The following is a 27,566-nucleotide window of genomic DNA, read 5'->3' as shown; positions in this document are numbered from 1 at the left end:
TTAAAAGAACTCTTCTTTTACAACTAAACCATTGTTGTTCCATTGTTGGATAGCCCATTGAGTCTTCTTGACATTGTGACCACCATAAGTGAAATCCATATACATTTCATAAGCAGTGTTGTTTCCATCAACCAAAACTTTGAGAACTAAATCATATTTAAATACAGATTTAAAATTAATATTAATTTAAGTATCAATTATTTAACTAATAGATGAAACATACGTTTTGCTTCATGGATGGTTGCATTATTGACAAAAGCTTCCTCAGCTTTTCTGTTTTGATCTTTTCCAACTCTGTTTGTTGAATCACCTTTCTCATACATCACAACATCATCAGCATAGTATTTTTCGAAAATCTCCAAGATCTTATTTTCTTGGATACCTTTGATGATTGCATTAATGTTTTCTCTGATATTGACTGACATTTCTTTAAATTAATTTAATTTAATTTTTAATAATAATATTTAGTTTAGATATTTTTTAATTGTATTATATTATATATATTTATATTTGATTAGATGTTTGAATGAAATTTCATATTGAATTGATTCAATTTATATCTTTTAAATTGGAAGATTCAAGTAAAACAAACGCCAAACAAAAAAATAAAAACAACATTCTTGAAGGTGTGGTGTTCCGGAATGAAATATCATTTTTTCACACAAAAAACGCACAAAATTGAAAAAAAAGGTTAATGGTGTGCTTGATTTCGATTCTTATCATTCTATTACTTTAGATTCTATTACTTTACCAAAAAAGGTAGTTATAATCTATATATTATATATTAATTTTTTTTTTTAAAAAAAATAATTGGATTGTACATTAATAACTAATCCAAGATTTTTTAATTATAATCTAAAACTTCTGCATCATGAATTGGATAAATAAAATGCAATGAAATTATAAAAAATAATAATTTATAAATATTGGTATACTTGTAGACTTTACTACCAAGACCACAGTCCTAGGAGAAGTAGTCAATCAAAGTATTCATGTCTTTGATCGATGAACTTCCAGTCATAGACAATGCTGTCATTCCTTCAAATATTCTGGCAAATCAACACCAATGAAGATCCAGATACCAATAACTTCTTGGTTATTAATCTTTCGTTCAAGATCTTCTCCTGTAATAAAAACTGAAGGAAAAAGAAAAATTAAGTGAAGTGTCCAAACGTTGAAAATGAAAAAAAATTTGAAATCGTGGCGTCAAAAATAAAATCAATTTAATTAAATAAAGATATTCATTCATTGTTTTATAATAAAAATCATTACTTATATCTTTTATCTAACAATAGACATTTAATTCAACAATAATGATCAAAATAATAAGACAAAATAAGTAATGAAAGCTATTTGTAACCAGTATAATTACAAGATTCAAATTTAAATTTTAAAATAAATTTACCAACAATAGTTTAAAGATTAAATCTTGAATCAAAGAATAATTGTTTAGTGATAAAAAAATAGATATAATTTTGCATGATCATTTTCTAAGAAATTTTTTTTTATAAAACACACGATTATTTGTTGAAGAGAAAATCGGAAGAATAATTTCTTGGAAATGATCATCAAAATCATTATTTTTCGGTCAAAGAACATATATAAAGTATTCAAATTGACCATTTATATCATTACGAATTAAAACTAAAAACAATTAAATCAACTAAATTAAATAATTCATTAATATTAATAATTAAATAAATAAATTAATAATGTCATTTCAAGAAACATATACAATTACATTTGGAGATGTTGCAGAGAATCATGTTAACATGGAGAAGTTAGGTGTGATGTCATCAGAGGGTTTCACATTGGCTGATTTAAATAGATTTAAAGAGTTCTTTGAAAAGAAAGGATTGACTACAAAGCTAATTGATTTTAGAGATTTAATTGTAAAGAAAAAGAAAAAAGAAGAAGTTCAAGATGATGAAGAAGAGAATGAAGATGATGGTGAAGAAGAAGATGAAGAAGAAGTAGATGAAAATGAATCATCAAAGAAGAGAAAATCAACAAAAGATAGTTCTGGAAAGAGTAGTAAATCAAATAAAAAAGTAAAAGTAAATAGTAATTATAATAATAATAATAGTAGTAGTAGTAAAGATAAAAGTAAGAGTAAAAGTAAGAATAAGAGTAAGAGTAAGAAGGAAAATGATGATGATGATGATAATGAAGATATTAAATATAATGAAGCATATTTATTGATTATTAGAAATGGATTATCAGCAATTTGTGATGTAAATGAATTTCATAAAGAACAATCAAACTTGGAGAAGGATAAGAAAGCATTTATGTATGGAAGAGTCGTTAATAAGACTGCAAGACATAATCTTTGTTTCTCAGATGCACCTTCTCGTGAACCAAACTATGAGAAAGGAATGGGTAGATTAATATCATTCAATGACTGTCCGTTGTTAAACAAGACAAGACAAACATTTAAATCAATATTTGATGTTGATAATAAAGATAATGATAAAGATAATGATAGTGATAATGATAGTGATAATGATAGTGATAATGATGTTAATAATAATAATAATAATGAGAAAAAGGCGATAAATAAATGTGATAATCTTGTTGCAGAAGGTAATTATTATTATAATAGTAGTATTACTGGTATTGGTTGGCATGGTGACGCTGAGAGATCCAAAGTGATTGCAATTAGAACTGGCAAATCAATGAGAATCTGTTTCAATTGGTTTATTAACTCTAAGAGTATTGGTAATAAATTTGAAGAGATGCTTAATCATGGTGATATCTATGTGATGTCAGAGTTTGCAGTTGGTAATAATTGGAAGAAAAAGAAGATACCAACTCTTCGTCATTCTGCTGGTGCTTATAAATTTACTAAATTATAAAAAATAATTAATATTAACAATAATATTTATCTACTTTTTATCTTTTTAACTAAATTATTTAAAATAAACTAACAATTATTGGTTTTATTAATTCTGTGATGACTAAAGTATTTTTTGATGGTATGATTTTTTTGGTGATTGTAAATCCCACTCTAAAAAAATGAATAAGATTAAATTGCTATGGGGTGTTTTAACTCATCAAGATTTTGTTGTGTGTATGATTATTGATTATATTTTTAATAAAAAGGAACAAAAATCACTGCAATGGTACAAAATGTAGTTGTTTCTGCTCCATTCAGCCTCTATCTTAACCTTTTAGTGGCTTCCTTTTCATATTGACTACCAAGGTTTCAAGACGTGACCCTAGTTTGTTGTTCAGTGTTAAATGTTTATATATTCTATAAATACCACCTACTTGTTAAAATATAATTTTTGAATTGTCTAAACCCAATGACAAAGATTGACAAATAGTAAATATTAAACATATTTATATTATTTTCGATTTTTACTATATCACATCTTACCAATACATCACTTGAACGTATTTCAAAGCCATTTTACTTACTGAACAAATGCTACAAAAAATAAAACTGTTTGTTTTTAGATTTATATAAAAAAAAAATGTGGTTTAGATTTATTTAATTTGATATTCAATGTACATAATTAACTATTTTATTTATTTAAAAGAACTCTTCTTTTACAACTAAACCATTGTTGTTCCATTGTTGGATAGCCCATTGAGTCTTCTTGACATTGTGACCACCATAAGTGAAATCCATATACATTTCATAAGCAGTGTTGTTTCCATCAACCAAAACTTTGAGAACTAATCAATATTTAAATATTAATATTAATATTATTAATTAAATCCATCGACAATCCAACATACGTTTTGCTTCATGGATGGTTGCATTATTGACAAAAGCTTCCTCAGCTTTTCTGTTTTGATCTTTTCCAACTCTGTTTGTTGAATCACCTTTCTCATACATCACAACATCATCAGCATAGTATTTTTCGAAAATCTCCAAGATCTTATTTTCTTGGATACCTTTGATGATTGCATTAATGTTTTCTCTGATTTTGACTGACATATTTTGATTTGTTTTTTTTTTAATGAAAATTTTAGTTTAAATATTTATTTTATTTGTATTTATATATATTATTTATATATTTGATTTGATGACTGAATGAAATTTCATATTAACTAAATCAATTTATATCCTTTTGGTTGGAAAAATTTAAAAAATTCCTGAACACTGTAAAAAAATTCGAGTAAGTGTTCCGGAATCAAAAATCATATTTTCAGCACAAAAAACATCAAAAATCATTGAAGTTTGCAAAATGTATTGATGGGGTTGATTTCGATTCTTATCATTCTATTACTTTAGATTCTATTACTATCCAAAAAAAAGTAGTTATAATCTTTAAAAATAAACAATTTTCAATGAATTATATCTTTCTTAAAAAATATCAAATTTATCATATTTTGAGTACATTGGAGGTTATTGTTTTTATTGACACCTCTTTTGATCAATTGATAGACATAGATAAGACTCGAGTTATAGAAAATAGAGTTAATAAAAAAAAATAAAACGTTAAAAAGTTACAAGGTTGATTAATTTATTTATTGTGGGGTGGTTGGTTGTGGAACCAATCTGAGATATGGACGGACAGTATTCCAACCGTTGGGGAATAATTGCTTGGCAGCTTCATCATTAACGGATGGTACGATGACACATTCACCACCAACCTTCCAGTCAGCTGGAGTTCCAACCTTGAATTTGTCAGTGAGTTGGATAGAGTCGACGACACGCAAGACCTCATCGAAATTACGACCGGTGGAAGCTGGGTAGGTTATTACGGCCTTGAGCTTACGATCCAAACCGATAAAGTAAACAGAACGCACAGTGTAGACATTGTCAGCGTTTGGATGAATCATACCGTAGAGGTTGGCAACCTTACGGTCGGCATCGGCAAGGATTGGGTATTGAACTTGACATTGTTGGGTCTCATTGATATCCGAAATCCATGCCAAATGGTCACTAACGCTATCGACGCTCAGTGCCAAAACCTTTACATTTCTCTTGGCAAACTCTGGCAACAACTTGGCAACCTTTCCAAGTTCAGTAGTACAGATTGGTGTCTTATCTATTAATAAGATTATTATTAAATAAAGATTGATTGATTAATTATTTATTGATTAATGATCATCCATCCTAACTCTTAACAATATTTATTTAAACTTACCTTTTGGATGTGAGAAAAGAATACCATAGTTGTCACCTAAATATTCATATAAGCTAATTGGACCTTGAGAACTCTCTTGTTGGAAATCTGGGCAGACATCACCAAGTCTAAGATATGTTTGAGTCATGATTTATATGTATATTTGTATTAAAGTTTGAATGAGTAAATTAATGACCAATTAAAAACTTCACTATCACATTAAATCATCAGAAAAAAAAATTAAAGATATTATTTTAAAGAATAAAAAAAAACAATTTATTTTTTTGTTGTTCACAGATTTGGGGTAAAAAAGGTTCTTTTGTGGTCATTAGATTGTTTTGATCATCAAAATAGAGTGTTTTAGGGGGTATTTAAAATTATAGAAAAATAATTTGACTTTTTCTCGCCTTCAAAGAAAAGGTGATTTTTTGACAAACTAAAATAAATTAACCTTTAATTAAAATATTTTTATAACAATTTTAAAATAGAATAATCTTTTTTATTTAATTATTTAATTGATCAATTGGTTGTTGATATAAAGAAAAAATTATTTTCCTTGGAAATTGGATTCAAAGCAATTTAGTTACATTTGGGTTGAGGAACAACTCTGATGTATGGCTTTACTGATTTCCAATTTTGGAAGTTCTTCTTGGCATGATCGTCACTGACCTTTTCATCAATAAATACATCTTCAATAATTAGATTTACAAAAATAAATATTAATATTATATTTTAATTAATATTCTTAAAAATTAAGATATATTTACCTTCACCAACTCTCCAATCAGCAGGAGTACAGACATTGGTCTTGGTGTTGATGGTGAGAGAGTCGAGTACACGAACTATCTCAACAAAGTTGACACCACAACACAGAGGATAGGCAAAGAATGCTTTGATCTTGTGGTCCGATCCGACGACGTAGACGTTACGGACACTTTGCACATCGTTTGGGTTTGAGACAGAGATCATTCCGAACGACTTGCAAATCTTGCGATCGGAATCACTGACGATAGGGAATACAACTCGACAGCCGTGGATCTCGTTGATGTCTTTGGTCCACTCTTCGCAGAGGTTCAAGTTGTCGGTGGTCAACACCACCACCTTACAGCCACGCTTCTCCAACTCCTGTTGCATAGTGCAGATGCGACCGAGCTCCGAGGTTCCAACTGGTGTCTTTGCCTTGGGTTGCGAGAAGATCAAACAATAGTTGCTATCGCCCATGTATTGCTTCAATCCAAACTTTCCCATAGTGGATTCACCATTAAAGTTTGGACAGACGTCACCAAGTACCAAATGACAAGAAGATGATGTTTGTGGTTCCATTATTATTATTATTTGTTGTTTTTGTGAGAAAAAAAGTATTTATAAGTTTAAAAGTATAATATTTGTATGCTTTTTCTTTAAAACTAAACTAACAATTAAATAGTCATCATTATTTATAGTTATTATAAACTTTTCTACAATTAAATCATTTATTACTAAAAAAAGTATTAAAGATGTATTTGATTGAAAAAACTACATATTTTATTATTTTTGCAAAGATATATCAATATATTACTATATCTATATTATAAAGATATATATTAAACCAATTCTTTTAAAAAAGAACACACCATATGAAAAAAAAAGAATAAAATTTAAAAAGTTATTAGTTTTTCAAAAAAAAAAAGTAACTTTATATTTTTTTTTTTGTTAATCTAATAAAATAAAAACTAAAACAACAATTTCTTTAAACAAATAAATAAATAATTTCAATTTAGTTAAATACAAAAAAATTTTGTTTTTATTTTTTTTTTTTTTTTTTGATGTTGTGAGTCATGTGAACTTAGAAAAAAATAAAAAATTTTTTAAAAACAAAAACAAGACTTTATTTTTATTTTTTTCAGTCAAGTATTAAATTGTAATTTAAAATTAACAAAAGATAAAGATAGAGTAGAGAATGAATATAAAGTCAATTTCATTGTTGGTTGTCTTATCAACTTTATTATTGGTGCAATCATGTAGTGCACTCTATTTTGAGTTGAACGGTGGAACCACTAAGTGTTTCATCGAAGAGAATCCAAAAGATACATTGTTAGTAGGAAACTACGTATTGGAAGATCTTAACCCACAAGCTGGTATCTCAACTCCATTAGGTACATATATTTTGATTAGTTTAGTTTAGATTTCTTTATATATTAATAATAATGGTATAATCGTTATTATTATTATTTTTATAGCACTCTCTGTTATTGTAACAGACCCAGAGAATCACGAAGTTCTCTCTAAACAAATGGGAGCAAGCGGTAGATTCGCATTCCAAACACTTATTGGTGGTGAATACAAGATCTGCATTTCTACAAACTCTTCAAAGTGGTTCGGTCCAACCATTAAGACTGTATGTGTTAATCAATATCAAATCAATTCATAATCAACAGCAATCATTAACATTATTTTTATTCATATTACTTTAGAGATTACATTTGGATATTCAGGTTGGTGCCAACGCTAATGACTACGAAGAAATTGCCAAGGTTGAACAATTGAATAGTAGGTTTTCATTTAATTTAATATTTATTATAATCATCACCATAAAACTTTAGCATAAGAATAAGAGTAGGAATAATACTTGTAGTTAGCAAATATCTTAAAAGATAGAAAAGATAAACAATTAGGATTCATAACAAGAATATTATATGAGATAATGATAGTTTATAATAGATAGTCAATCAATCATTCATTCATTCACTATTCATTCATTTAAAGAGTTTTTTTACTAATATATTATCTTTATTCATTAAAAAACAATCATAATAAATCATAACAATATAGATTTAGAAATTTCAGTAAAGAGATTGAATGACAGAGTTACACAAGTTAGAAAGGAACAAAGCTATCAAAAGGCACGTGAAATCACTTTCCGTAACACATCAGAGAGTACCAACTCCCGTGTTATGTGGTGGGCCATTCTTCAAGTTGTTGTTCTCTGTTTGACAGGAATGTGGCAAATGAGACATTTGAAATCTTTCTTCAAGGCAAAGAAATTAGTATAAATAAATAACTTTAATTACATTAAATAAAGAAATCAATAAGCTTAAATATATATACATAAATCTAAGCTAAAAACATCAAAGTTAATAAGATATTAACATTTTGTTTAGATTAAAGAATTTTTTTGTATATTAATTGAATTTTTTTGTATTAGATATATATTAATACACCACATCGTATTTGGAACGTTACAATATTATAATATACAATATACAAATATTATCCATTTTTTTATTTTATTTTTTTAAAGTTATGTCTATCTACAAATATTTGTTATTCATTCTAAAAGCTTTCGAACCGAATAAATCCTCTGGAAGTGCATAACAAAACTTTGGTTCTTTACTATAATCTCTAACATCATCGGATTTAATCTCTGCATCAACCTCATCGCTATTTGAAGGAACCATTTCCTTTTGAACTGCATAATATTTCTCCAAAAGTTTCTAAAATTTAGATAGAATTAAATAATTGTTTCAATACTTCTTTAATAAAGTTACTTACATCATCAAAATGTTGATAACAAAGGAATTCACTATAGGTAGATGATTTACAAAAGAAACATTCTTTCTTATCTATACAATTCTTGATAAGTTGAGAGAGTTTGACTGACTCTGTCGGTAAGTTAATTCTATCAGCATTAAACATATTACATCCTTTAAATTGAAGCATTCTATAATAACCAAAAAAAACAATCAATTACTATTTTGTATATATTAATATATATTTACCTTAAATGATTTATAAACAATAATTTCTTGTTGAATTGATTTAAATTGTCATAGTTGGCAATGGATTTAAGTACAAAATTAGGTTGTGACAATCCAAGGTAGGTATCATGACTAAACGGTCTATGAGTAATGAAATGTTGTGGAGGCATTGGGAAATCTTTCGAGTAACCATATTCGAATTCACTAAATTAATTAATTGATTAATAATTATTAATATTTGACATCTTTAGAATAAAATCATTATATCTTATTTACCCAAAAATCTTTGGACCATTTCTTCTATACATAAGGAATGAATCTGGAACGATTTTATAGTGACCGGGCTTAATATTTTTATCGAAAATATTGTAGATCTTTCCACCAAACACATATTTACAACTGTTAGAGTCTGTTAACCAATTGTTATCGCCTGGCTCGTGGTGTTGCAATACGATCTCTTGCAATGAATACTTTGAAAAGAATTTTGAACTGATTTCCATATCCAACTGAGATAGGTTATCCAAACTAGTTAATTTCGATTGATATAAGAATTCCTTTGTTCTATAATATGCAATAACACCATCAATCTAAAAATTATAGTATTATTAGTTTTGTTGTTTTGAAAAATCGATTTGTATAAAAAAAATACATACTGGTTCTTTGTACATCTTATATGAACCTTTAACTTGGTGAGGATAGGTAATTTCAACTTTGGCTTTGGATTTCTCAGTTAATCTATCTTGAATAACACGTGAAATCTTTGGAACTGGTGGTGCTGGAGTAACTGGGATTGGAGCTGGAAGTGACTCTTCATCACTATCATTATCAAACAAAGAAAAAGCTGACTTGGCATACTTTGCTGGTTGTGACTTCTCGACGATGGCAGGTGATTCATCATCATCATCATCAAAAAGATTGTTCACTTTTTTCTCAACTTTAATAGGATACACTACTTCAGTTTCGTCATCACCAAACAAATTATTGGAAGTGTATTTAACTGGTGTAACACTATTGTAATCATATGATGAATTATAATTATTTGATGAATCGTAATTATTTGAATTATAATCATTGTTGCTGTTGGTACTATTGTAGTCATAAGATGTTGCTGTTGAATAATTATTATATTGGTTGTTGTAATTACTACTATCATTATAGCTATTATAATTGTTTTCATTATAACTATAATTATTGTTATTGAATGAATCACTATTACCACCAGCATTGCTGCTGTAATCGAAAACTGGAATGTTATTCTCATCGCTGTTGTTACCACTCACATTTTTATAATTCTTTTCGAATGACTCCAACTGATCTCCCAATAACTCTTTTTTTCTATTCGTAAACTCATGTTCAGTGATGAATCCACTTTCGAAAATATCTTTAATCTTATTATATTTTTCAATTAAATCTTTATTTAAAATGGTTGTTAATTAAATTAATAAAATAAAATTAAAAAATATTTTTAAAATTTTATTTCTATTTACCTATGTCCATATTTATTTTTACTTTGTATAGTTATTTATTATTATGTATTGATTATTAATGCTTGCTTGTGTGATCTAAACTAAAATGTTGTTAATTTCTGTAAATCAAAAAGCTTAGATCGAGGTACATTTATAATTAATTCCATTTTTAAACCCCTTTCAAAAACTTTCTGTTTTTAAATTTGATTTTTGTTTTTTGACACAAAATCTTTGAAAATTTCAATAAATTTGTGCAAAAATGAAGCAGAGCTTTTTTTGACTATTTTCGATTCATTGGGAAATCAACCACGTTATTAGAAAACACCACTAAAAAACTTGCAACAGATAAACTTTAATGTTTCTGTGATTGATTAAAAGTTAAATTAAATTATATAAGTCTATCCTGGTGATGATTTTAATCAAATATACTTTAAAAATAAAGTTTAGACGATTTAAATGAAAGATTTTAATTTAAGATTAAATATTAGAGTGACAAACATTTTATTAATAGTATAGGAAACTACAACATATTTTTATACCTAATTTATATAGATCCTTTAAATCATTTATCATTTATTGATTCTATTCTAATCTGATGATGGAAATGGTTAACTTTAACCAATAAATCTATTAATAAATTTATTTAGGTATATAAAAACAATAATATTTTTTATTTTCTTTACTAGTTGTTTTATTTAAAATTTCATTCAGTTCAATCCCTATCTTTATAAAATAATATTAATGTAAATTATTAAGATGATTTTAGATTAGTAATTGTATTACGAAACATCATCTTATTTTTCTCAAAACTTTCGAGTCCATATCATTCCGTTTTGAAACACGACGTAAGATATTTTCTGAAATTTTGACGGTTTTTTGCAATTTTTTTTTTGTTTTTATGAGCTGTTAACAATAACCAATAATTCTGTTTCATGTATTTGTCCTTTGTTTTTTGTAAATTTATTGTTTTTGCTTTATCAGGTTGAGGTTATTACTCAATCAATTCAAATTATAATATTATATTATATAGCAATCGTTAAATGTTATTATTAAAAGAATATATATACATATATAGTAGTTGTAGAAAATAATAATAATATTTGTAAAGTAAATATAAAATAAAAATGATGAAACGACCAAAAGTATCATTTTTATCTTCTAGAAAGATATTGTTGTTTTGTTTGGTTGCCGTCATCGCAACGACATTCATATCGATGAGAATGATAACAACCAATGTCAATATCCAAAATACAGTAGGAACAAATAATAAGAATGAAGATGGATTGGGTGATCCGATCGATGTAACCACTCCATCTGACCGTGAATATGACAACACCGATAATAGCAACAGCAATACAAACTCAAAAGATATACACATCACCAAGAAGAAAGAAGCGAACGATTCACCAAACTTTTTCAATAAATACGAATTACCGTTCCGTTCGCAACCCAAGCCGATGACCGAGCAGGAGCAATACGAAGCCAATCGATTGAAGGCACTGCGCTCCAAGGCCAACGACGAGGAGCGTCCCATCCTGCTAAAGATGGTGTTCGACGAGTACGAGCGTGAAGCCAAGATGTTGCAAGCGATGCCTGTTCCCGACCGTCCCGACTGCGTGGCGTTGCCACCCGCTTCGGCACTGGTTGACTATGTCAAGCCCGATCCAGTGGAGGACAAAAAGCTGATGTTCGAAACGACATGGAAGTTAGATCGCTCAAAAGAATCCATTCTTGCTGCCGAAACCCCATATCTTTGTGCACGTCCCAAAGACCGGTGGTTCTTCACTCGGTAACATTTTCAAGCGTAACGAACGTCGTGATCAATTCAATCATTTCTGGGCACATCCAGGTAAGCATGAGTTGGAGCATATGGCCACCAAGTTGACAACGATTTTCGGACACGTTCGCTATGGTTTACATTTCTACTATGAACAATACAGACCTGGACAACTTACACCCAGACAAGATGGATTGAATCCATATTCCTACATGACAATGTTACGTGAACCAGTGGATCGTGTCATCTCTCACTATTACTATCACCGTCAAAACAAGCGTGATCCAGGACATCAATTGGCCATGAGAAACACATTCAAAGAATGGTTAGAGAAATCGCCTGCCGCCAACAACGAGCAAGCTCGTATGCTGTGTGGTGTTGCCCCATACGATTATCCAGGTGTTGAAAACACAACTGAAGCATGTGCAATTCATCATTTACAATAGTAAGTCAAAAAGCTATTGTTATTATTATTATTTAAGATTTTAACTAACATCATATTTTAGTACATATAAATTTGTTGGAATTACAGAAAAGTTTTCAGAAAGTTTAGTATTATTAACACATTATGGTGGATTCCAAGCGATTAGATTTACAAAGATCAATTCAGGTACACAAAGAGTCACTGTAAATGAAGTGCCGGAAGATATTATCAAAGAGATTATACAGAGAAATCAAGCAGATATTTTCTTGTATGAACAAGCTAAAATTATATTTGAAAAGCAAATCGATGCAATCGGACGTAGTTTCATCGAGGCAGAAACAAAAGAATTTAAAAAGAAAGTAAAGATATTTTAATTAAATAAATTAATTTATCTTTTTCTCTTTTATATAAGTAAATAATAATAATAATATAGAGAATATAATATTATATCCACAACAATAACAACAGATAGATTAAAAAAAAGAAAAAGAAAAAAACATTGGAAATAAAAATAAAGTTAAGTTTTCAGCGATTGGAAAATCCAATCAGTGTATTTAATTTGTTATTACTATTGTGTTGTTGCTATTATTATTTAATTAGAATATAAAGATGGTTGAATATTATTATTATTTTGATGTTGTTGTAATAGTTTTCTAATGACAGGAGTATTCTTTATGGTTTCACGTGCTTTCAGTGGAGAGTCGAACCGACCCGATGCCATGAGGAGTGCCACTGGAATGATATGTGTGATTGTATTTTGGTTGGCGTAGTCGATGTGTTGGTAGATTGGTGCAGTACTGACTGCCTCTGGTATTTGGTCGTTCTTCTCGAGACTGTAGATCGAACGGAGCAACGAGTCTCTGGCTTCGAGTGCACTAACACCAAACAGCTTCTCAATGATACCGCACGAACGATGGAATAACTTATTGTTGGTCAGTCCGAGATCGATCATTCTATTACCATAGACTTTGCCGGCCAGTACGAAACCACCGGTCGTCAAAGCATTCAATATCCACTTTAGCGATAGCTCATAGAACGACGGTACTCTATCTATGGTTTTAAACGGTAGGGTAACTGTTAATGTGTATACATTCTGAGAGAGATTCAACATTGATAGACCTGATCCAACACAACTACTATTCTTTAATGAATTTACTTGACTATTTCCATTGCTATGACAATTATTATTACTACTATTGTTGTTGTTGTTGTTGTTGTTGTTATTATTTTGATTATTGTTATTGTTGTTATTGATACTACCACTTATATTAATACAATTGTTATTGTTTATCGAATTACTCTCATGATTGAAATAAATTATGTTTACTCTTGGTCGTTTGTCGTTCTTTGCTGATAGTGAGTCTAGAATCGGTTGATATAGTTCTATGGAGTCGTCGGATGATATCGAGATGACGACGGTATCGTTTGATTCCATGCTGGGAATCATGCTGATGAAATGTGATTGTGAGATACGATATTGTTCACAGAGATGAGCTTGATCACCGTCTTTGTTGTCCATTACCATCCAACCTTGTTTCTCCTCGTCGTCCATAATGAATCCACGAACATCCAAGTGTCCTGCACCGAATGTCGGCACTGTCTCTGATGCATCGATAAAGCCAACAATACCAAGACTCTTGCTACCCAGATAGTAGAGATGTCCGTGGTTCGACAACGAGCTGCCGGCATCGTCTACTATGCGCGCGACACCCTCAACACACCGGTAAGTCGCGCGATACACCATTTCATATTGACTCAGTCGTTGATAGATCATCGACTTTATATCGGTGCGTTCCATCACACCCTTGAGTCCCAACGATAATATTATCTCAAGGAGAATCTTTGTGGCGGTTCCGGACTTCATTCTGGTGGATCCGGTTAGAGGTTCCGGTCCAACAATCGGGTTGACCAAGAAGTGTTTTCCACTCTTGAAATCCAACTGGTTGATGACATCGGCGAATGACTTGTCCCACTTTTCAATGATATTAGTTCTGGCGCGTTCCAACGGATTGAAACCGACGACGTTGATGATATGGTCGGATTTGCAATCGAGAAGTCTTGCGATTTGCGACGCAACATAAGGCGCTGACAATCCGCATGTCACACCAAAGTAGACGACGATTGCGTTTGGTCGCATGATAGAGTTGATGTCGGCACGTGCCTGCTCGATATCGTCCTCAGCACCCTCGACACCTACAGTTAGCGCGCGGTCACCTCCTGCAATGAGATAGTGATATCGTGCGTTTGGTAGCGATGTCCACTTGGCAAAAGAACGTGCCAAGAAGTATGCTAGACGTCCACTCGTACCGGCACCACTCACTACAAAGTCGACTTCACGACTCACTGTAAGCGATTGTATGCAATGTATCAGCTCCACCATATGATCTATAATAAGAGTATCGTTGATTCCAGGGTACTCTTTATAGCCAGAGAATATCTGTGCATCTGTTTGTCTAAACAATCTTAACATCTCAATAGATGAAAGAGAATCTAATTCACCTGTCAATTCATTAGGTGTCTCTGTAATTGATTGTTTATTCATTATTATTTGAGAAGATTATCTATACTCTTTTTTTGTTATTATTATTATCTTTATAGTTATAAATTATTAATTATTTTATATGATTCTTCTTATTCCCTATGCTATGGTATCCTATCTTATCTTAATCTTGTCCAAAAAAAAAATAAACCAAAAAAATCTACGTTTGGGAAAGTTCCCAATTTAAAAAAAAATATTAAAAAAAATATCTATTTACAAGCAATTTACTAATTATTATTTAGATATATAATAGATAATAGATAGATATCTTAAAGATATGAACAAAAAAAAAATCAAATAAAAAAATGTGAAATTGAATAATATATAAAAATATATTATCTGTTTTTCTCCCTCTTTATTTCACCACCATATTTTTATGGATTCAATATAATACCACACTCTTATTATATATATTCTCAGGTGTGCACTTGAATTTCATATTCTTTCAATTTAATATTTAATAAAATAAATATTAAATTTTTTTTAAGAAAAAAAAAAACAATTTAGTTAAAACTAAATATTAATTAATGAATTATTTTATTGATATGAATACCAGCACAAACAAAGAATTGATATAAAATGATCTTGTAAACTCAAAATTACTCAAGGCAATAAAAAAAATAAAAATAAAAAAATAAAAAAAATCAAACAAATCTTAATTAATTAGTTTTATTTTTATTTTTTATTAAAACAATTTATCTTTTTTATATTCAAAATTAAATTGCTATTTATCATTGAACATTAATTAATTAACTATATAGTAAAGTCATTCAGATTAACAAAGAACTAAAAACAAAACTAGTTTTGTTTGAACAATTATATTTGTATAATTTATATATATATATCGAGTGAGAGAATATAGTATCTTTCAAAAGATGTCAGATACAATCGAAGATGATGTTGCAGGTGATCAATCGACACCACAATCAACAGGCGTACCAACATCACCAACACAATCTACATCAACAACAGCAGTAAAAGATTCAGGTATATATATATATTACCATAAAACACTACATGCTTTGCAACTATTTCATTCATGATCATAAATGCTAATACCTATCCGATTTATCTATCAATAGTTATTATATATTTTAAGAATGCAGGTAGTGCACCGGCGTTAAAACAAAAGAAATTCAAACTTCAGTCTACTATTAACTTCCAAGCTGTCATTGATAATCTTCGAAAGCAATTGAAAATGAAACCAAACGAACCATTAGTATGTCAATATAAACAATCAATTCAATTCATAGATCGACCTTACTAATTCAAATCCAAACTCATCATCATCATTATTATAATATATAATAGTTTTTATTTGTAAATCAAGTATTTCAACCATCTCCTGATGAATGTTTAGGTGAACTATTTAAAGTAAGTGAATTATTATTAAAATATAAAATATATTGTTGTTCTAACCAATCGATCAATCATTTCATTTACTTTATTACAGTGTTTTAGTTATAACGATCAATTAGTGATAAACTATTCGAATGCACCTGCATGGGGATAGTACTATCATTTTTATAGATATAGAAATAGAAATAGATGCACTATCAATAACAACTCATTCTCAACTATAATAATATAGTCTTTTTTGTTAATAATAAAACTCCACTCCCTCTAATCATCATTCTTAAACTGTTGATTTCCATCAATTTTTATTCATTCCACTAAATTTACTAACATTTTTCATTCATTCATATACTATTCTCAGATTATTTATATAATTTACATTTTCCAACAAATCTTTTTGATCGGACAATCAAACAATCAATTATCACTTTTTGAATCTAATCACAACTCCGATAAGTTGATTTGGCATGACTTTTTTAGTAACGTTTTAAATTATGCAAAACACACCTCTTTCACCATTTCATTTTTAATGTGTGAGTTTTTTTTAAAAAAATTTCTCATATTTTTATTTTTAATTATTTTTTTTCAATTTTTTTTTTTGGCAAAATCTTTCTCACAACAAAACTGTTGAAAATATTTAAAAACAATTTTTTGTGTTTTCAACTCGACTTCATATACTAATAGACATGTCTACCACTATCTATACCTACCCACAAAACCCACGTGCCGCCAAGGCTTTGATTGCTGCCAAGTACACCGGTGTCACCATCGATGTCCCAGCTTTCGAATTCTCACCAGTCAACAAGCCAGTCGAATTATTGAATGCTAACCCATTCGGTAAGGTTCCAGCTGCCATGACCCCACAAGGTCCATTGTTCGAGTCCAACTCGATCGCCCGTTACGTTGCTCGTGCCGCCGGTAGCAAGATCTACGGTTCCGATGCCTACGAAGCCTCCGTCATTGACCAATGGTTGGATTTCGCCACCAACGAAGTCGAGAGTGCCGCCGCCGCCTGGTTGTACCCAATCATGGGATTCGTTCCATTCAACGCCAAGGACACCCAAAAGGCCAAGGAAAACCTCAAGAAGACTTTGACCACCTTGAACACTCACCTCCAATCCAGATCTTTCTTGGTTGGTCCACGTGTCTCATTGGCTGATATCGTCCTCGCCTGTTCATTGAAGTCATTCTACACCATGGTCTTCGACCCATCCTTCCGTTCAACCTTCCCAAATGTCAACCGTTGGTTCGTCACCTGTGTTAACCAACCAAACTTCAAGTCCGTCTTGGGAGAGGTCGTCCTCACCGCCGTCATGATGGAGCCAAAGAAGGAAGAGAAGAAGCCAAAGGAAGAGAAGCCAGCTCCACCAAAGAAGGAAGAGAAGCCAGCCCCAGCTCCAGCTGCCGCTGACGAAGAGGCTGATGACAAGCCAAAGAAGGTTCACCCACTCTCATTGCTCCCACCATCCAAGTTCAACTTGGAAGAATGGAAGAGAATGTACTCTAACAACGATACCCGTTCTGTTGCCCTTCCATGGTTCTGGGAGAACTACGATGCTGAAGGTTTCTCTGTTTACTTTGCCACCTACAAGTACAACTCTGAATTGGGTGCTCAATTCATGACTTCCAATTTGATCGGAGGTAAGTTATTAATTTATATTTATTTGTTTTTTTAATTTCATTCAAATTTGTTTTTTTAACACACTTTCATCAAAATAGGTATGTTCCAACGTTTGGAGACACTTCACAAGTGGGCTTTCGCTTCAGTTTTGATTACTGGAGAAGATGTTGAAGGAAAGATCAACAACCAAGAAGTTACTGGTATCTGGATCTTCCGTGGTGCTGATTTGCCAGAAGATTTGAAGGAATGTGATGACAGCATTGTCTATGACTGGAAGCTCTTGGACGTTAAGGACCCAGCCACCAAGACTTTGATTGACGACTACTTCGCCTGGGACGGTGCTCTCGGTGGAAGAAAGTTCATCCAAGGTAAACTCTACAAGTAAACCTACCAATCAATATAAATAAATTATCAAATATTTATATTCATCATATAAATATAACACTATGTATAAATTTAATTGAATTATTTCTTTCTCTTAAATTGATTTATTTTATCATTGAGATATGAATCATCTCTCTGCATATTGAATATTTTAAGTTAGAATACGCACAAATAAACAAGATGCATTGTCAATGAACATTACAATCTTTTTAATCCGTTAAAAATAGAGCAATAACAAATGATTTATTTATCTAATAATTTTATCACCAGAATTACTGTTTAATTGAAACACTTTTGCTCTGGTCATTATTTCCATTTTTTGAACAAATATCATCTTTTTTTTTCACTTATTTATTTTTGTATACTATTTCATAGCTTTGAGGTTAAAATTTGTTTTGATAATTATTATTATTTCAAATTAATTAATTAATTTAATATTATTAGTTCAAAACATAACAGCTGGTGTTAAGGTTTTAGATATACAAGCTAAAGTCTTAAAAAAAACAAATAATTTAAAGATTATAACTACCTTTTTGGATAAAGTGTAGAAAAAGTAATAGAACGATAAGAATCGAAATCAAGCACACCATTAACCTTTTTTTTCAATTTTGTGTGTTCCCGAATCAAAAGTTGTAAAAACCATGACTTCAAGAATGTTTTTACAATTTTTATATTGGAATCTTCGAATTAAAAAGATATAAATTGAATCATTTCATTATGAAATTTCATTCAAACATCAAATCAAATAAAAATATATATTAAATACAATTAAAATATCTAAACTAAACATTATTAAAAAATAAAATTAATCAAAAGAAATGTCAGTCAATATCAGAGAAAACATTAATGCAATCATCAAAGGTATCCAAGAAAATAAGATCTTGGAGATTTTCGAAAAATACTATGCTGATGATGTTGTGATGTATGAGAAAGGTGATTCAACAAACAGAGTTGGAAAAGATCAAAACAGAAAAGCTGAAGAAGCTTTTGTCAATAATGCAACCATCCATGAAGCAAAACGTATGTTTCATCTATTAATATTAATATTAAAATTGTATTTAAATCTGTATTTAACTATTATTTAGTTCTCAAAGTTTTGGTTGATGGAAACAACACTGCTTATGAAATGTATATGGATTTCACTTATGGTGGTCACAACATCAAGAAGACTCAATGGGCAATCCAACAATGGAATAACAATGGTTTAGTTGTAAAAGAAGAGTTCTTTTAAAAAATTAAACTTATCTATCATGTACATTAGAATAAATTCTATTTAACTTTATTTTATCAAAATAATTATTGTTTTTTATCTTTAATTTTTATTTTGATGATGAGGTGTACCTTTGAATCTCTGATTTTGTGCAATACAAAGCAAATACATGACTGAAGCGATATGAGCAAGCCCATATCATAATGTTTCGGTCCCTCTAGATAAATTAGTTTAATCAATTATGCGGTTAACGTGTGACCGCAGAAAGAGATTAAGCTTTCTAGAACAGATACTACACATGATCAAAGCAAATTGCTTTGAGAAGTGATTTGTTTAAATCAAAGTGTTGATCTATTTATATATTTTTATCACCTTAATATTATTTTTTATTTTTATTTTGATTGATGAAAAACATACTTTCACAAATTTTTGGTAATTATATTAAAGTTTAAAAATTTTTGTTTTTCTAATTCAGGAAATATCTACAATTGTTTTTGTTTAACTATAAAAATTAATTATAAAACTAATAAATTGATACTATTTTATTTTTAATTGGGAATTTTTAATGTTTATTAATTGTAGTAAATTTTTTATTTTTTTAATAACATTGTTTTAAATAAAAAAGTGATAATATTTTCCTAATTGTTCAAATTTTGTTAATATCTAAAAAGATACATAATATCAATATCGCAATAATAAAAAAATTCTTATTTAGTTAATTTTGTTTTAAACCCTTGAATATTAAATTTATTTTGATTTTTGAAATTTAGTTTTACTGACTGATTTTGGATTAGAGTTCTTTTTTGACAAGATAAGAGTGCTATAGTTTTTGGAAATATGACGGGTAATATCCTTAATGAAATCAGGAAGTGATATCGTATGCCATTCTTTGTAAATAGCCCATGAGTTTACAATGGAGAGGGAAAGAAGGTATTTGAATATATTGAACCACCATTTACGAGATTCCAAAACAATCTGGTGTTGAGATGTATTTTCATTGTTTCTATCTACATGTCCAGAGTAAATTCGATAAAACTTCAACTCTTGTGGATATTCCTTAGTAATTGTTTCACCTTTACAATTTTCTTTACAATCTTCGACAGTATCTATGCGGGCAGAATAGTTGTCAATACAAATGTGATATTTCTGATCTTTTGGCAAATGATTCAGAAGATATAGAATGTGATTTTCGGTACATCCTCTTTCCGTAGGTGTAGATTTATCTTGACCGATTTTCCCTTGGTGGATCTTAAACGAAAAGAGGTAGCCTTTACTATCAACTTGCTTGAACATCTTAAATCCCCATTTAGTTGGTTGATCAAACATATACTGAAGGTGAGGATGATTCTGACGACAATCAATTAAATCTTCACCAATTGATAAAATAGTTGTTGGTTTCCAATAAAACATGAACTTGCTTTCCAAGTGTCGAATCAATGGTCTAATCTTGTAAAAGATATCGTTTGGATCTTTTTGGTTGTTATTTGCAAAATGAATAGTTGAATAAATACTGGTGAATTGATTTCTAGACATTAGGTTTCGAACTGGAGTGAATCCTTCACCATTTCCTCTCCAATAACTAGAAAAAGATGGCATTTTACAGATTCCCATGCATAGTAAAACACCAATAAAAGCAATTAAGATCTCATAAGTACACTTTGATTGGAAATTTTGTTCAAACTCTAGATTTATACCCTTTTGATCCATATATAAGTTGGTCTCTGTCGTTATGAGTTCAATGATACTAAAATCAAAGAATAGAGTAAAGATTTGAAATGGAGTCAAATTACCAAGATTTTGAGGGCAATTATCACTCTGTTTGGGCTCTTTGATTTCTACTGAGCCAACATTCGAATCTGTGCGACCTCGTTGGTTTATTTCTAAACCACTTAAAAATTCACAAATTAAGTCTGGATCGGATTGATTGAAGTCCCACCCATTAGATTTACAGATTTCTTTCAAAACTCTATCATTATTACATATTATATTTATATTTTTCTTTAAAATCTAGAGTAAAATTTAGAATCAATTCTGTTGGAAAACTAAAATACAGAATATATTTACCTTGATCATCCGAATAACTATAGAATAAATGTTGTTGGATTTCATTTTCATCATCAGTATCCTCTTCTCTCACCTTTAAGTCATCTTCGATTGATATTGATGACATTTTAACTTTTGACAAAAAGAAACAATTAAAAATAAATACAAATTGTGTATAAATCTGTTCTGTAGTACTGGTTCTTTGTATTAAAAAAAAAAGAATGAAAAAATAAGTGCTTAAAAATTAAAACATGTTTAAAACACAAGTGGTTAATTTTGACTTTCAAGTTTTGGTGTTTAATTTTAAAAATGAAGAAAGAATTTGTGTAATTCCATTCAATGACAGATGGAAAAAATTAAAATTAGGGGGTCAACCAGTCAAATTTTTTTAATTTGCTTCTGTTTTTCAATGGAATTAAATTTTAAAGTTAAAATAACAAATAAGATAACAGGAATACTACCAATCATGAATTGTTGAAGTTGAGTTCAATATTTGAACAAAATCTTGATACAGTTGTCGAGATCTCTAAGGAAATTTTGAATATAATAACTTATTTTTTTATAAAAAATAAAAATAATACAATAATTTAAAAATTATAACTACCATTTTTGGTAAAGTAATAGAAGTTGAAGTAATAGAATGATAAGAATCGAAATCAAGCACACTTCTATGATATTTTTCAGTTTTGGGTGTTTTTTGTGTGAAAAAAACACATTTCATTCCGGAACACCACACCTTCAAGAATGTTGTTTTTATTTTTTGTTTGGCGATTGTTTTACTTGAATCTTCCATTTTAAAAGATATAAATTGAATCAATTCATTATGAAATTTCATTCCATCTTCAAATCAAATATATAAATACAAATAAATATCAAAACTTAACATTATTATTAATTATTAATAAATTAAAAAAATAAAAATATCAAAAGAAATGTCAGTCAATATCAGAGAAAACATTAATGCAATCATCAAAGGTATCCAAGAAAATAAGATCTTGGAGATTTTCGAAAAATACTATGCTGATGATGTTGTGATGTATGAGAAAGGTGATTCAACAAACAGAGTTGGAAAAGATCAAAACAGAAAAGCTGAAGAATCTTTTGTCAATAATGCAACCATCCATGAAGCAAAACGTATGTTGGATCGAATATTTAAATAATTGATTTAATTATTAATATTAATATTAATATTAAAATTGTATTTAAATATTTAAATTAAATATTCTTTAGTTCTCAAAGTTTTGGTAGATGGAAACAACACTGCTTATGAAATGTATATGGATTTCACTTATGGTGGTCACAATGTCAAGAAGACTCAATGGGCTATTCAACAATGGAATAACAATGGTTTAGTTGTAAAAGAAGAGTTCTTTTAAATAAATAAAATAATTGATTTTGTACTTTAATTTATATATTATATATATATATATTTTATTTTCAATATTTATTAATATTTTTTAATATTTTTTTTTATTATTTTGATTTCAAACTTTGAAAATGAAAAATTAACAATTCATTTACTTGTTAAAAAATTAATAATAATAATGATGATGGATAGTTACGATGAATGTAATTTTCATAATAATCGATTAGAATTGATATGTTTTGATTGTAATATAGCATTGTGCTCACAATGTTCACCACAACACTCACAACATTCATTCGAACACATAAAGAATATTAAATCTAATAATAGTTGTCACTTTAGCATTGATAAACTTGGAGAGTCTATCGAGAAGCTGTGGTCAACCGTCAAAACAAAGATATCGATCTACGAGCAACTAGAACATACAGAGACTGATATCTCCAACAAATTCAACGAGCTACATGAACATCTTCGTGTTGAAGAGCATCGTCTAAAGAAACCGATAGTCTCACACAAAGATGAATTGGAACAACTCATCACCAATGATATCAACAACATGAAATCGTTGAATTCCATTATAAATTCATTAGTAGTATCTACTAAAGGCAAAGAAGAATTAGATAAAGAAGTGGAGGAAAAGTTAACAGATAATATAATAAGTGAAGATATAAAAGAGAGTTATACAATACGTGCAATCATTGAATCAATAAAACAATCGAATAATATCAATGAATTCATAAAGAATAACATTGATACGCTATTCTATAGTCATGATATTAACACCAACAAACAATCAGATATAAATGATGATAACATTATATTACATTTAATTATTAATCATAATAGTAATTTTAAATATGATTATACAAATAGTAATAATAATAATGATACAGATAGTAATAATAATAATAATAATAATAATATATTAGAGAAATTACAACAACAATATCTTTATAATTTACATGTTAATAACAAGTCGATAGATAGCTATAAAAAAGATATTAGATCTTCATTCAAGTTGGTACACCAATATCTACAAAAGACAAAGTCGACCTATATATTCACTACCGACGATAATAGAAAGGCAACGCTAATAACACTGCCAATCAATTGCGATGACGATGAATACGACGATTACAAAGTAGAGAATTTGGATGTCGAGTTGAGTGCTTGCTGGTCTTACAACTCTACGATCACGGTTGGCGAGTATATCTATAGCTTCGGTGGTGGATTCCTTCAATCAAAGATATTCCAGAGATTCTCGATGGCCAGCAGATCAATAGATATCGAGAGAGACATGGATGGTGTTGATCCTTGTCGTTTTGTTTCGGTTGCTCACGACGGTGCTGATCTGATCTATATACTCGATGGCGACGACCGTGAAGACACCATAGTCTACCGCTACAATATAGTATCACAGACATTCGAGAGATACTCAATCATAAAGAACTACGTCGTTGAACTGTCGTTCTTCTATGATCAACATCTCTATTCCGTCAGTTCACTTAAGAATCGTATTATCAAGTTCAATCCTGCTACGAAAACAACTGTAGAGCTACCGGTGGATCTCTCAAAGTACAACAGATACCGATGTTCGATGTGTACCGACGGTCAAGGTAATATCTACCTATTGTCATCTCCCAAGTTCACCGTATACAATATTGTCACCAATGAGATAAGACAACTGACTGCAAACAATCATCAGAGTACAGATAACCGTCTGCTCTACCATCGTGAACCAGGACCCGATGGAAAGTCACACATCTATCTCTTACAAGGAAACACTCATAACTATATCTATTCAATAGAGAGTGACATTTGGGAATCGATATTTCAAGAGCAATCAAAGAGAACAGGTTGTGCATCATCAATAATCATGTATTAACATTATATAAATAATAATAATTATAAATAAATAGATAGATTTATTTTTTATTTATTTTAATTATTTATTAATGATGATGATTTATTTCATTTCAACATCATTATCTTTTGGTGTATTTCCATGTTCGTAAGTGATTGGGTTATATCTACCTGGATGGAAAATTGCCCAGGTCAATAGAATTAACAATGCCAACAATGTTTCCAAACAATAGAAAACAGCTTCATTTGTAACTGATCTCTCGAATGCGACGATACGATATACACTTCTAATAGTAAGGAGTATAACTGATACGAACAATCCAATGAAAATATATCTCCATGACAAATCGTCGTTTGTGCAGTTGGTTCTGTATCCCATATAGTTTTTATAGACAAACATACTATAAAGCAAAGATATTACATAAACAACCAATGATAATGCTAAACCAATAACAATTAGATTTTTGGCAGAGTGTGAGGTTGGATCATTTCCCAGTCGGATTGAGCCAACTACCTGTAAAACGGAAGTTACAATCAGAGCAAGTCGAATATGCATTGTTCTTATTCTAAAATTCATTTTAATTCTTTCCATCCTATTATTTGGTAAATAAAGAAATAAATTATTAATGAATAAAATTATTATCAATAATTTTGAAATTTACACTTTTGTTAAAATAGAGAACCAACCAAGATGTAATAAAGTAATAGGAATCAAAATAATTATTCTTGCTGCCATGAAAAGTGATAGGTTATCTGTTTGTTTAGCTGATGCTATTCTAACTCCATATCCTGCACATTCCACTATAAATTTAATTAATCTGTTAGAAAATTATAAAGAGAGAAAGTTTTATTTATTATAAAGATACAAACATATTCCTGCCATTACAATTTCCATAAAATAAAATTGTTTATAATATAAACATTGTACTATAATTAAAACTGATAATACAAAATAAATAGCAATGGCAATTGCAGCCAAAGCTATACTTGGATTATATCCATAATAATTAATTAAAACATGTGCTGTTGAGTTTGATTCCATACTGAATAAGGTTTAATAATGCTATAATAGTATTGTTTTTTTTAGTAAAAGAAATATAAATTATTGTTTTATACATTTTCATTTTAAGAAATATCTATTTATATTAAAAAAATCACAGTAATAAAACTTTTTTAAAGTGGTGTGAAAATGAAATTTTGACAAGTCTAAAATTTTAAGCTTGATCAAAAGTGTTCAGTCTTTCTCTTGAACTCCTACGATTAATTAATATAATTAAATAGGTAAAATAATTTAACACACTGTATTTTATATTAATTTTTTTCTCAGTTATTAAAGGTAAACGAAGTTCGTGTATTAGATTTTTTTAATTAATCATTCCAGATATATAATATAAATTTATTTTTACTCAAAGATTTATTTAAATTAACAAATTTTTGATTTTTTAAAATTTTATAAACTGTGATTTAATCTTTATTATCCTTTTTCCTTATATTTATAACTAATAACTAATAATTTTTATTAATTCTACAGATTTTGTTACTTGTGTTTTTTTAAAATTAAAAAAAGTTGAATATTTAAATATCAAGTGATTTTATTCTTTATTATTATTCATTTCGATATCTTCTCCTTTTGTATGCTCTTTGTCGATTGAAGTTGGGTTATATCTACAAGGGTGGAAGATTACCCAAGCTATAAATATTATTATTGTAAAAAGTACATCTAAACCATAGAATGATGATTCTGTTGTGATGGATTGTTGGAAAGAAATCAAACGAAATATACTCCTCATTAGCATAAAAATAGAAGACACAAAGAGCCCGACAAAAACATGTCTCCATACTATTTGTTCAATATATTCTTTAGATATGAATTCAACAAATTTTCTATACACATAAATACAATAGAAAAAGGATAAAATAAATATTACTAATTGTAAAATAAAACCAAATTGTAATAGTTTAGTTGCGGAATGTAATGTTGGATTTTTTCCAAGTTGACAAGTAGCAATTGTTTGAAATATTGAAGCTAATAACAAAAATAATCGAACAATTCCTACATCAACTTTAAATTTCATTTTAATACTGTCCATTCTATAAATAAAAAACAATTAATTAAAAAAAATGAGAATATTTTATAAAATAAAATACGCTACACTCTAAGCAAAATTGAATACCATCCAAGATGAGCCATCGTAATGGGAAAGAATAAAAAGATTCTAGAAGATATGAACAGTCGGTAATCTTCAGTATGAGTAGCTGATACAAGTCTAAGTGAGTATCCTACACTTTCAGCTTTTGTAATTTTAATAGTTAGGATTAAAAGTGATCATCTTTTTCAATAAAATAAGATTCTTACAAAATCCAGCTAATACCAATTCAAAGAAAAAATATCTTTTAAAATATATGATTTGAAATAGGATAATTAAAGAAAAAATGACATAAGATGCAAGGGCAATAGCTGCCAAGGGTATGCTAGGTTGATATCCATAATAATTAATGGTGGTGGAGTGAAAAGTTGAGTTTGAAAGTAGAATTTCTTCTTTCATGTTGTTTCTAGAATTAATTTGAAAACTTTATATAAAAAAAATTTTTTGAAGTAGAAAGAAAATCCTTTTTAAAATATTATCTTACCAGTTAGTATTAAATGAAAAACTTTGAATGTATTGGTGAATATCTACCAATTTAAGTGTAGATAGAGT

At 29.2% G+C, this 27,566-nt stretch overlaps 17 protein-coding genes across 17 annotated transcripts; 8 read left to right on the top strand and 9 right to left on the bottom strand.

The window, feature by feature from the left end:
• On the bottom strand, nucleotides 1-425 carry PPL_07403 (uncharacterized protein; the record flags this gene model as incomplete). The annotated part of the gene is made up of 2 exons (XM_020578238.1): nucleotides 1-146; nucleotides 224-425. 2 exons carry the CDS (start codon nucleotides 423-425, stop codon nucleotides 1-3), a joined length of 348 nt encoding a protein of 115 aa, XP_020431833.1.
• Nucleotides 426-1,712: 1,287 nt separating this feature from the next.
• On the top strand, nucleotides 1,713-2,855 carry PPL_07402 (uncharacterized protein; the record flags this gene model as incomplete). Its single annotated transcript, XM_020578237.1, has 1 exon — nucleotides 1,713-2,855. The coding sequence occupies one exon, from the start codon at nucleotides 1,713-1,715 to the stop codon at nucleotides 2,853-2,855; it is 1,143 nt and encodes a 380-aa protein (XP_020431832.1).
• Nucleotides 2,856-3,535: 680 nt separating this feature from the next.
• Nucleotides 3,536-3,946, bottom strand: PPL_07401 (uncharacterized protein; the record flags this gene model as incomplete). The annotated part of the gene is made up of 2 exons (XM_020578236.1): nucleotides 3,536-3,681; nucleotides 3,745-3,946. 2 exons carry the CDS (start codon nucleotides 3,944-3,946, stop codon nucleotides 3,536-3,538), a joined length of 348 nt encoding a protein of 115 aa, XP_020431831.1.
• A 533-nt stretch (nucleotides 3,947-4,479) lies between these two features.
• Nucleotides 4,480-5,229, bottom strand: PPL_07400 (peroxiredoxin; the record flags this gene model as incomplete). The annotated part of the gene is made up of 2 exons (XM_020578235.1): nucleotides 4,480-5,003; nucleotides 5,103-5,229. 2 exons carry the CDS (start codon nucleotides 5,227-5,229, stop codon nucleotides 4,480-4,482), a joined length of 651 nt encoding a protein of 216 aa, XP_020431830.1.
• A 431-nt stretch (nucleotides 5,230-5,660) lies between these two features.
• On the bottom strand, nucleotides 5,661-6,404 carry PPL_07399 (thioredoxin peroxidase; the record flags this gene model as incomplete). The annotated part of the gene is made up of 2 exons (XM_020578234.1): nucleotides 5,661-5,770; nucleotides 5,849-6,404. 2 exons carry the CDS (start codon nucleotides 6,402-6,404, stop codon nucleotides 5,661-5,663), a joined length of 666 nt encoding a protein of 221 aa, XP_020431829.1.
• Nucleotides 6,405-7,020: 616 nt separating this feature from the next.
• On the top strand, nucleotides 7,021-8,113 carry empC (emp24/gp25L/p24 family protein; the record flags this gene model as incomplete). The annotated part of the gene is made up of 4 exons (XM_020578233.1): nucleotides 7,021-7,216; nucleotides 7,301-7,458; nucleotides 7,535-7,610; nucleotides 7,893-8,113. 4 exons carry the CDS (start codon nucleotides 7,021-7,023, stop codon nucleotides 8,111-8,113), a joined length of 651 nt encoding a protein of 216 aa, XP_020431828.1.
• A 258-nt stretch (nucleotides 8,114-8,371) lies between these two features.
• Nucleotides 8,372-10,315, bottom strand: PPL_07397 (uncharacterized protein; the record flags this gene model as incomplete). The annotated part of the gene is made up of 6 exons (XM_020578232.1): nucleotides 8,372-8,554; nucleotides 8,613-8,781; nucleotides 8,840-9,022; nucleotides 9,095-9,405; nucleotides 9,472-10,229; nucleotides 10,306-10,315. 6 exons carry the CDS (start codon nucleotides 10,313-10,315, stop codon nucleotides 8,372-8,374), a joined length of 1,614 nt encoding a protein of 537 aa, XP_020431827.1.
• A 1,093-nt stretch (nucleotides 10,316-11,408) lies between these two features.
• On the top strand, nucleotides 11,409-12,859 carry cnrC (putative cell number regulator; the record flags this gene model as incomplete). Its single annotated transcript, XM_020578231.1, has 3 exons — nucleotides 11,409-11,989; nucleotides 12,225-12,506; nucleotides 12,568-12,859. The coding sequence occupies 3 exons, from the start codon at nucleotides 11,409-11,411 to the stop codon at nucleotides 12,857-12,859; spliced, it is 1,155 nt and encodes a 384-aa protein (XP_020431826.1).
• A 218-nt stretch (nucleotides 12,860-13,077) lies between these two features.
• PPL_07395 (uncharacterized protein) lies at nucleotides 13,078-15,027 on the bottom strand (the record flags this gene model as incomplete). Its single annotated transcript, XM_020578230.1, has 1 exon — nucleotides 13,078-15,027. The coding sequence occupies one exon, from the start codon at nucleotides 15,025-15,027 to the stop codon at nucleotides 13,078-13,080; it is 1,950 nt and encodes a 649-aa protein (XP_020431825.1).
• Nucleotides 15,028-15,899: 872 nt separating this feature from the next.
• Nucleotides 15,900-16,537, top strand: atg12 (ubiquitin-like protein ATG12; the record flags this gene model as incomplete). The annotated part of the gene is made up of 4 exons (XM_020578229.1): nucleotides 15,900-16,011; nucleotides 16,107-16,243; nucleotides 16,336-16,398; nucleotides 16,478-16,537. 4 exons carry the CDS (start codon nucleotides 15,900-15,902, stop codon nucleotides 16,535-16,537), a joined length of 372 nt encoding a protein of 123 aa, XP_020431824.1.
• A 529-nt stretch (nucleotides 16,538-17,066) lies between these two features.
• efa1G (glutathione S-transferase domain-containing protein) lies at nucleotides 17,067-18,606 on the top strand (the record flags this gene model as incomplete). Its single annotated transcript, XM_020578228.1, has 3 exons — nucleotides 17,067-18,021; nucleotides 18,100-18,382; nucleotides 18,546-18,606. 3 exons carry the CDS (start codon nucleotides 17,067-17,069, stop codon nucleotides 18,604-18,606), a joined length of 1,299 nt encoding a protein of 432 aa, XP_020431823.1.
• Nucleotides 18,607-19,203: 597 nt separating this feature from the next.
• On the top strand, nucleotides 19,204-19,616 carry PPL_07392 (uncharacterized protein; the record flags this gene model as incomplete). The annotated part of the gene is made up of 2 exons (XM_020578227.1): nucleotides 19,204-19,405; nucleotides 19,471-19,616. The coding sequence occupies 2 exons, from the start codon at nucleotides 19,204-19,206 to the stop codon at nucleotides 19,614-19,616; spliced, it is 348 nt and encodes a 115-aa protein (XP_020431822.1).
• Nucleotides 19,617-20,342: 726 nt separating this feature from the next.
• On the bottom strand, nucleotides 20,343-22,431 carry PPL_07391 (uncharacterized protein; the record flags this gene model as incomplete). Its single annotated transcript, XM_020578226.1, has 3 exons — nucleotides 20,343-21,561; nucleotides 21,647-21,770; nucleotides 22,419-22,431. 3 exons carry the CDS (start codon nucleotides 22,429-22,431, stop codon nucleotides 20,343-20,345), a joined length of 1,356 nt encoding a protein of 451 aa, XP_020431821.1.
• Nucleotides 22,432-22,570: 139 nt separating this feature from the next.
• PPL_07390 (uncharacterized protein) lies at nucleotides 22,571-23,014 on the top strand (the record flags this gene model as incomplete). The annotated part of the gene is made up of 2 exons (XM_020578225.1): nucleotides 22,571-22,772; nucleotides 22,869-23,014. The coding sequence occupies 2 exons, from the start codon at nucleotides 22,571-22,573 to the stop codon at nucleotides 23,012-23,014; spliced, it is 348 nt and encodes a 115-aa protein (XP_020431820.1).
• Nucleotides 23,015-23,182: 168 nt separating this feature from the next.
• PPL_07389 (uncharacterized protein) lies at nucleotides 23,183-24,889 on the top strand (the record flags this gene model as incomplete). The annotated part of the gene is made up of 2 exons (XM_020578224.1): nucleotides 23,183-24,620; nucleotides 24,813-24,889. 2 exons carry the CDS (start codon nucleotides 23,183-23,185, stop codon nucleotides 24,887-24,889), a joined length of 1,515 nt encoding a protein of 504 aa, XP_020431819.1.
• Nucleotides 24,890-24,970: 81 nt separating this feature from the next.
• Nucleotides 24,971-25,909, bottom strand: PPL_07388 (uncharacterized protein; the record flags this gene model as incomplete). Its single annotated transcript, XM_020578223.1, has 3 exons — nucleotides 24,971-25,460; nucleotides 25,530-25,668; nucleotides 25,738-25,909. 3 exons carry the CDS (start codon nucleotides 25,907-25,909, stop codon nucleotides 24,971-24,973), a joined length of 801 nt encoding a protein of 266 aa, XP_020431818.1.
• A 550-nt stretch (nucleotides 25,910-26,459) lies between these two features.
• On the bottom strand, nucleotides 26,460-27,413 carry PPL_07387 (uncharacterized protein; the record flags this gene model as incomplete). The annotated part of the gene is made up of 3 exons (XM_020578222.1): nucleotides 26,460-26,557; nucleotides 26,768-26,893; nucleotides 27,224-27,413. The coding sequence occupies 3 exons, from the start codon at nucleotides 27,411-27,413 to the stop codon at nucleotides 26,460-26,462; spliced, it is 414 nt and encodes a 137-aa protein (XP_020431817.1).
• Nucleotides 27,414-27,566: the final 153 nt, after the last annotated feature.

Source organism: Heterostelium album (genome assembly GCF_000004825.1).
Source record: "Heterostelium album PN500 unplaced genomic scaffold PPL_scaffold7, whole genome shotgun sequence".
NCBI lineage: Eukaryota > Evosea > Eumycetozoa > Acytosteliales > Acytosteliaceae > Heterostelium > Heterostelium album.
The sequence above is the reverse complement of the archived record's forward strand: the minus strand, read 5'-3'. Positions and strand labels throughout refer to the sequence as shown.